General features: G+C 39.1%; 1 protein-coding gene across 2 annotated transcripts in view; it reads left to right on the top strand.

Annotated features, from left to right (window-relative positions):
* Positions 1 to 4,195, top strand: part of LOC308695051 (transcription initiation factor TFIID subunit 4) — a 66,598-nt gene extending 62,403 nt beyond the window's left edge. For both annotated transcript variants that reach the window (XM_081372974.1, XM_081372973.1), the window contains one exon: positions 2,144 to 4,195. In XM_081372974.1, the coding sequence (XP_081229100.1) occupies positions 2,144 to 2,425 (282 nt within the window). In that variant the 3' untranslated portion in view covers positions 2,426 to 4,195. The remainder of the gene's footprint in view (positions 1 to 2,143) is intronic.
* The last annotated feature ends 4,965 nt before the right edge of the window (positions 4,196 to 9,160 follow it).

Below are 9,160 nucleotides of genomic sequence, written 5' to 3'. Positions count from 1 at the left end.
CTATAGTCATATTTAGTTTTTGTTATTTTATTTTTTATAATTTGATCAAATAAAACTAAAATGTTAATAATAATATTCATTATTTACATAACTTATTTATTTTACAGTACAATAGTACTATTTCTATATTTATATTTCTTTATTGGTTTGATATATTGATATAAAATGATATGATGATCACTGTATGATGATCATTCTGCTAAACATCTGCTTTTGTTTCATAATACGAGTTTTAAATGACACAAGAATTTTTTTTGTCCAACTGTTTCTTTAATATCTCAAATACATATTCTAGACAACAATGAAAAGGAATGTAGAGCAATTGGAGTTGTTTATCCTGATAAGAAATCCCACCTTTACACTAAAGTGATCCTGAAGTGTGTGTTGCAAGGTTTGTCGTCTTCACTGCTGTGTGTTTCCTCATGTGACGGACATCATCCTAACAGACATCTGACACTCCAGACTCTACGTCTACACACACAATTTGGACTGGCTGTTGAAGACCAAAGCAATCTTTATAACACGCCATTTTGTGGGCAACAACATGGTTCTCTCTGATCTTAACTAACTAACACACACACACACACACACACACACACACACACACACACACACACACACACACACACACACAGAGCTGACTGCATGAAAGATTGCATTGATTGCCCTCATTCAGTTTAGCAACAAACACACAGTCTCTCTCTCTTTTTCTCTCAACACCAGCGGGCACAGGGCGGTTCACTCCCTCACTGCAGACAGACTGTGACGGCCGTGTGTGTGAGGCCATATGTGGCTGTGTGTGTGTGTGAGGCCTCGGGCTCTAACACGTCCTCAGAAAGGCTTCTGTGAGCGAGGCTGCCCCGCAGGAAACCGTGACATTACCTGAGGCGCCACTGGGCCCTCTTACACTTCACAAAGTGAAAAATCACATCAGAGCGTGTGAGCTGACACACACACACACGCACACACACACACATACACACACTCACTCACGCACGCACACACTTACACACTCACTCACGCACACACTCACTTACGCACACACACACATTTATATTCACACCTAAATGAAAGCTTATTTCTGCCATAAAAAGGTAACTGTGACTTTATCTCACAACTCTGACCTTTTCCTCACAATTCTATTTATAGAATTCTATTTATAGAATTGCGAGATGTTACCTGCAATTACAAGATATAAACTCCTGAATTCTCAGGGTATAAAAAGTCAGAATTGTGTGATAAAAAGTCACAATTACCTTTTTTTTCTTTTTTCCACATTTCCGGGGTTCTCAGAAGAGGAAGTTGTCAGAGTTGGGTGAACTTCTATAGCGGTCAATGGGAGATGACAGCAAATATATAACTAAGGAAAGAGTTACGATTTAACAAGAAAGCAAATTCTTTGAAAGGTCTTGCTGTAGTTTTCAGACAGAAATTTAATAAAGTAAGCAAATGTAAAATAACACTGCATAGTCTTCACTGTAAATTAAACATCATTATTAGTTGATCCTTATTAAAGTTACAAAAGTTATTCAGCCAAGAGCAGTGAGTGATTTCATGGCCTCTGTATACTATACTGTATGTATGTGTGTGTGTGTGTGTGTGTGTGTGTGTGTGTGTGTATGTATATGTTTTGACCACATGTCACATGTGAGGCTGTGTAAGTTGTAAACATGCAATTGTGAGAAAAAAGTGAGAATTGTGAGTTTACATCTACAGTAACTATTTTTTTTTTTTATTCCATAGTGTAAACAAGCTTCCATACCACACACACTAATACACACACTAACTGCCATTAGAGGTTTTGAGGGAGAAGAGACTGACGGATGGGTTGGTTTGATGTTGATTTGATATTGGTGATTAGTGCTTTGCAGACAATGATGTCACTTCCTGAAATACAGTGATTTCAGCCCAAGAACGACAATTTATGATACGGTTTTATTGATTGGTTGAAACACAAGCTCGACAAATCTTTTCCCTTTCCTAGAATTAGCACCTAGCACTTTGTCATTAAGCACGATGTCACTTTCCTGGGAATTTCCTGCTGGATTGTTTGTCTGTCAGTAGTTTCTTTACCAGGCTTCATGTCCAGATGTCCTACATGTGTCGCTACACTTGTGTAATATGATGTTGTTTCTGTTTCCAGATGCAGCAGCAGGAACTCGCCCAGATGAGACAACGAGACGCGAATCTAACGGCGCTCGCCGCCATCGGCCCTCGGAAGAAACGCAAAGTGGACTCGCCAGGAGCCGCGACCGCGGGCGTCGAGGTACCAGCCTCTCCACATCTCAGATACCAGCTGAACTGGCATTATTCAGTTAGCACTAATCCTCACATATATACTGTATATATGAACTCTTTCACCGTCAGCGTTTTTGAAAAAAGTTTCACAAAAGATTCACGGCCCCCAGAATATTTTGTTGTATGAATATCTGAACATGCAATAGGAAAGACAGAGCCTCTGCTTTTAAACAATAACCTGTTTTATTCTAAGCTTCATGCTTTCTTTTCTTATTAGCACTTGAATGTGGGTAAGTTCATAAAATAGCAACATTTTGATCAAAAAGCTGAGAAAATCATGATTTTGTCAAAGACTACGTCAGTATCAGATGGAGTCGATTGAGTCCATCAACACACTCAAAGCTTCAGTCCTGTAACTCGTCCTGGGTCGACATTTCATTCAGTAACATTAGGCAGTTTTGATTTATATGCTGTTTAATGTTAATGATCGTTATGTTATTTTACATATGCACAGAGCCCGTCTACGGAGAGCCTGCCCACTCCCTATTAAGTCCTATTGTACCGAATTGTGGTTGTAGTTCCACCAGAGCTCCACTGGGGGCGATCGCCCATGAGTGCAGAATGAATGGGAGTCTATGGCGCTAGACGGCTAAATGTGTCTCTTTCACCCGATTGCCGTTGAGAAATCTCAGATTTGATTGTAGGTTCTCATGGGTTATAGGTCGAAAGTTGAATGAACGAGTACTTATGTCCTTTCGATTTCTTACAGGTTGAGTTGTTGTTGCCCATAACACGCTAACATTCTGCTAATGAACGCTGATTGGTCAGTGAAGGACTGATTACGACCAGAGATACCGCTTGATGGCATCGTGTGTGTGTGTGTGTGTATTTTCGCCGTGGTCTTTTAAAACAACAAAACTAAAACTCTTCTAGAACGTGTGTTTACCTTTGTCAGCTGGGAAAAGCAGTATCTCTGGTCGTACGATGTGTATGACGTCATTGACACTTTAAAAGACTTTTTAAAGCAAATAAGTGACTCTAAAAAATCTAACACCCAGCAATGTGTAATTTCTTTGCATCTACTTTCAAATACAACATTCAAATTACTAGACAAAAAATGATATCCTGAGAAAAGTGGATTTTGATGTGTATAGCGCCATTGACCTCCATTCATTCTGCACTCGTCCTGTGAGCGCCCTCATATGGAATCAGAGTGGAACTGCAACCAGTTCAGAAGCCGGAAGTTTACTGAGAGTGAAAGTTCTCCCCTTATTAGACATTCTCTGATATGCATCTGATTACATATGATATCGCTTGTTTCTGCTTCTTCTTCGCCTGTGTTTTGATCTGGAGATTCTGCACTCTTTGTGTAACAGCGCCCCCTACCGTATAACAGTGAAAACACAGAAAGCCGGAAATTTCCGTCAATGGAGGGGAAAGAGGCTGGTCGATATTTGAGATATTGGCAATATATTCAGGATTTTGCTGTCAATATAAAATTAAGCAACGTTGTGATTATTCCAATTAATTTTTATTTGACTTTTTAAAGACTGTATCATTAGACTAGTTCTGAGAGACTTAGGAGGTTCGATTCATTTGAGTGAATCAATTTAAACTGAGTTGATTCAAAACTCTACAATGATTCGTTTGCCTCAAATCAGTTTGTTTTCCAAAAAACAGTGTGAAATTATTTTTAACTAGATTTTTACAGAATTTGAAGTCACACATTAATCATTTTGAAGCTTGTTGACTATAATAGCTTGGTTGAAATAATCTCAGATTGAGAAAATTTTCAGCTATTTCTAAGCAAATGCGTAAATATCAATATATATTGTCAGAAACCTTGCAAATAATTTTCTCACACAGCATTTGTGTCTTGTTTTCCAGTACAAATATCTAAACATTATTAAATCAACTGGAGAAGCACAATTACAGAAGATGTTAAGTCATGTTTTCTAAAAAAAAGAAAAAAATTCAAAGGCAAAACATGTTTATTTTTCTGACCTCATTGGCAGATATTTTTCCTTGATTTAAGCGAAAACTCACTTAATTTTGATACATTTTTCAGTAAACAAGTCTTAATATTTAATGTAATTTTTCTTCTCAAGTAACTGTATCCTGATTTAATAATGTTTGGATACTTCCACTGGAAAACAAGACAAAAATATTAAGAAAGTAAGAAAATTGTTTTTTTTTAACAGTGAAAAACTCAAGACATATTTCCCCCGCCGTATCGACCAGCCTTTAGTGGATCTTATGCTGATCATGATGCAGTGTTTGTGCTCTCGGGTCTCGCCGCAGGGTTTAATGTTCACTTGTTGCATCGTGAGCGAGCATTGCTCTTTTTCCTGAGCAAAAATAAACATTTCTCCAGATTCCCATCCACCGCATTAACTGGGGCACACTGCTCGCCTGTCCTCGTGAGTGTGTTACGCTGTTGTCTGGATGCAGATCGCAGTGCCGCTCCACATATGGCTACCAGCTCTGCTCTGCATTACGCAGGATTACACCGTGCGCACTATTATATTTCCTCGACATGGTGTTGTACATGAAGTCATCGGGTTTAACTGCATCTGGTGAATGTTTAGCTTTGCTCTTGCCGTCAGAAGGCCTGTTCATATTCCCTCGAGGATTTCGACTAATGTTTGAATACGATAAACCGGAAAAAAACACTTTGTGAATGTCAGCTGGTGTTTTTAAAAACCCTCTCACTGGCGTATGTGTGTGTGTGTGTTTGCTGAGGACAGAAGATCCTGCAGTGAAAGCAGGGCTAACTAAATAAACGCGTTACTTCGGCTCCATAAACACAATCCTGACCTCTTTCACTTCATTGTAAGCGCTCTGATGTCAAGAAGAACCATGAAATGTGCATGTACACACACAGATACAGCGCTTATGAGTCGCATTCACACTCCTTTAGTTGTTTTACCGCATTAAAGTCGCCTTAATTTGGCTATATTGCCACTTATGAACAGAAAAACACTGTTTAATGTCAAATTAAAAACAGATCTCTGCAAACTGATCGAATAATTGCTGATATGAAGCCCAGAGTTATTGATTTCATAAGTGCCTCATTGTTTTTAATATCTAATAATCGATGGTTCCGCCAATTGATAATACACTGCAAAAAAAGCACTAAAAATCTGTATTTTTGTCTATAAAAACAAAAAATACAGCATTAATACATTTATCAGGATATACTCTAAATTCGTGATATATTTATGCACACTACCGTTCAAAAGTTTGAGGATGGTAAGATTAAATATTTAATATGAATATTTTTGAGTGTCTTCTGCTCACCAAGGCTGCATTTATTTAATCAAAAATACAGTAAAAACAGTAAAAATGTGAAATATTATTATTGGATGTTTTCTATGTGAATATATAGTGAAGTGTAATTTATTCCTGTGATCAAAGCTGAATGTTCAGCATCATTACTCCAGTCTTCAGTGTCACATGATCCTTCAGAAATCACTCTAATATGACGATTTGATGCTTCATATTTTTGTGGAAACTGTGATTCATTTTTTTTTTTTTTTTTGATTCTTTGTTGAATAGAAAGAATTTATTTAAAATACAAATCTTTTGCAACATTATAAATGTCTTTCCTGTCACTTTAAGGCATTCTTGGTGAATAAAAGTTTTAATTTATTTAATTTATTTTGAATGGTAATGTATATAGTCGCAGCTAAAGGGCATTATGAATATAATAATGATTCAGTGCCGCGGTAATCACCATCTGAAACCAGTACCATGATGGTTTTGGTCTTGGTCTCGGCTGGTTTCTGTTTAACTGTATGGTTTCTCCATAGCAATGCCGCCCATCTGACCACCTCTCATGATCACGAACGAAGAGAAGAGAAGTGCAGGATAGATGGAGGGAAGAATCTTAACTTATTTTCACTTTATTTTCACCTCCCCTCATTTCGGCGTGCGGCCCTGGGGCGTTTTCTCTGCTTTCTCCAGAGCAAAGTGAATGTGACTTTTCTAAGGGGGTCACGGAGTGGCTGCGGGCTACGGCTTCTCCGAGTTTCACTCTGGGCTTCGGCAGAGATTTCATCTGCGCGTGAATGTGCCTCGGGCTCGAGCTCAGGGTGAGCTGAACCGCTTCACTCCAGGTCTTCTGATTGTCGCAGTATCCGGTCTCTGTTCTGCAGCGTTAATCCCAAACAAAAGCCTAACAGTGTCCGGAAACACCCGACAAACTGAGACGGGGTAATGAGAGAGATGGGGTTTAAAGCAGCGTTACTAAAACTATAACCACAAAAAAACATTCAAATACATTTTAACTGAAATAAAATAAAATTACATGTAGAAATATAAAAATTATTAAAATATATATTCATATTTTATAAAATAAAAACTAATAAAAATGACAAAAGCACAGAATTTCTTTTACTAAAATTTAAATGAAAACAGAAAATATAAAAATAAATTCAAAATATTAATAAAAACATTTAGTAATATTAACAAATCTTTGTTAATATTAGTAAATACAAATACAGCTGTTCATTGTTTGTTCATGTTAGCTCACAGTGCATTAACTAATGTTAACAAATACAACTTTTGATTTTCATTACGTATTAGTAAATGTTGAAATTAATATTAACTAAGATTAATAAATGCTGAAGATCATGTTATCTAAGGTAGTTAATTAATGAACCTTATTATAAAGTGTTACCAGTGCATTTGTTCTTGGGAGAATTTGATGAGAAATGTTAGAGTTCATGCTGAAATTTTTGACTTTTGATTAGACTAGAAATCTGAGCGCATTGTTGAGATTATGGGGTCTTTAATGATATAGCTTGATGATGGTATTTGCCTCTCGTCACTGTATGTTCGCTGCAACATTCTTCATAACTTCTCTTTTTAGGTAACCGACGTCAGGATTCCTTAACTTTTGGGTGAAGTGCTCCTTTACAGAGATCTTAATTGTGATGTTTCTGTCCTGTGGGTTACCCTGAAACGGCCCGTCAGAGCGTGTGTGTTAGACTGAAATCAGGTACCGCTGGTGGCGGGGCGGCTGTGTGTGTTTCTTCCTCCTCCTTCACCCCTCCTCTTCTCCTCTTTTCCTCTCGTCTGGCCAGGCCTCAGATCGCCGTAGGGCTGAACCTGATAGTCCATGTTGAGCGTAAAGTCTGTCTTCATCCTGAGCCGGAGAGAGCAAACAAAGAGGCCTTACAGTGCTCCGAGGGATAGATTAGAGAGAGCGAGACAGGGGCCCCTAACTGGCCCTCGCTCGGGGTCATTGTTCAGGCAGGAGCCACAGTAACAAACTCTTTCCTTTCGCTCTCGGCGACACACAAGCTTTTGAAGTTCAGCACAAAGATGCTGTGTGGGACGGAACAAAAAAAAAGAAGTGAGTGAGTGAGTGAGTGAGTGAGTGAGTGAGTGAGTGAGTGAGTGAGTGAGTGAGTGAGTGAGTGAGTGTGTTTGTGAGTGTGTGTGTGTGTGAGTGTGAGTGAGTGAGTGAGTGTGTGAGTGTGTGAGGTTAAATTCACAGGTGCAGGAAATGAGCCACCAACAATATGACATGCAGGTGATGTCATTTCCTTGACGAAATGTAACGTGTTTCACTTTGATCTGCTTTGTAACTCCAAAATGGATCTGTGTAAGGTTTTGTTGTTGATTACAGCTTAATGTGTGTTAGTGTCAACGCTGTTTGCTTTCACACCATCAATGATATCACACAAGCTTTCAGACTCACTGCATCACTAGTCATCTGGAGGGATTTCTGAACGTCGTTCAGGAGATGAGAGTAAAACAAACTAGTTTTTACATTTTCTAAAGAAAATGTAAGTATTGCTTACGGTGCAAAACTCACTGTTATTATGCTAGGGTGTTTGGGTTGTTACCAGGGCTATCCTAGGGAATTCTGTGTTTTCTAAGGTGTTTCTAGGGTATTCTGGGTAGTTGATTGGGCATTTCTTCATTATTGGGTGGGTGCCAGGGTGTTTCTTGAGTATTCTGAGTGGTTTCTATGGTGTTGTTAGGTGTTTGTGTAATTACCAGGGTGTTTCTAGTGTATTCTGGGTAGTTGCTAGGGCATTGTTAGGTGTTTGGGTAGTTGCCAGGGTGTTTCTAGGGTATTCTGGGTGGTTACTAGGGCATTGCTAGGTGTTTGCATAGTTGCCAGGTTGTTTCTATGGTATTCTGGGTGGTTACTTGGGTGTTGCTACGTGTTCGGTGGTTTCCAGGGTGTTTCTATGGTATTCTGGGTGGTTACTAGGGCATTGCTAGGTGTTTGCATAGTTGCCAGGGTGTTTCTATGGTATTCTGGGTGGTTACTTGGGTTTTTTTAGGTGTTCGGGTGGTTTCCAGGGTGTTTCTATGGTATTCTGGGTGGTTACTAAGGCATTGCTATGTGTTTGCATAGTTACCAGGCTGATTCTATGGTATTCTGGGTGGTTACTTGGGTGTTGCTATGTGTTTAGGTGGTTGCCAGGGTGTTTTTTGAAATTCTGGGCGGTTACTTTGGCAGTGATAGGTGTTTGGGTGCTTGCAAGGATTTTCTAGGGTATTCTGGGTGTTTACTAGGGAATTGCTAGGTGTTTGCATAGTTGCCAGGGTGTTTCTTTTGGTATTCTGGGTGGTTACTTGGGTGTTGCTATGTGTTTGGGTGGTTTCCAGGGTGTTTCTAGGGTATTCTGGGTGGTTATTAGGGCATTGCTAGGTGTTTGGGTGCTTGCAAGGATGTTTCTAGGGTATTCGCTAGATATTTGTGTGGTTGCCATAGTGTTTCTAGGGTATTCTGGGTGTTTACTAGGAAATTGCTAGATGTTTGCATAGTTGCCAGGGTGTTTCTTTTGGTATTCTGGGTGGTTACTAGGGCAGTGATAGGTGTTTGGGTGCTTGCAAGGATGTTTCTAGGGTATTCGCTAGATATTTGTGTGGTTGCCATAGTGTTTCTAGGGTATTCTGG

Source organism: Scardinius erythrophthalmus (genome assembly GCF_964197995.2).
Source record: "Scardinius erythrophthalmus genome assembly, chromosome: 8".
NCBI classification, from domain to species: Eukaryota; Metazoa; Chordata; class Actinopteri; order Cypriniformes; family Leuciscidae; genus Scardinius; species Scardinius erythrophthalmus.
The sequence above is the reverse complement of the archived record's forward strand: the minus strand, read 5'-3'. Positions and strand labels throughout refer to the sequence as shown.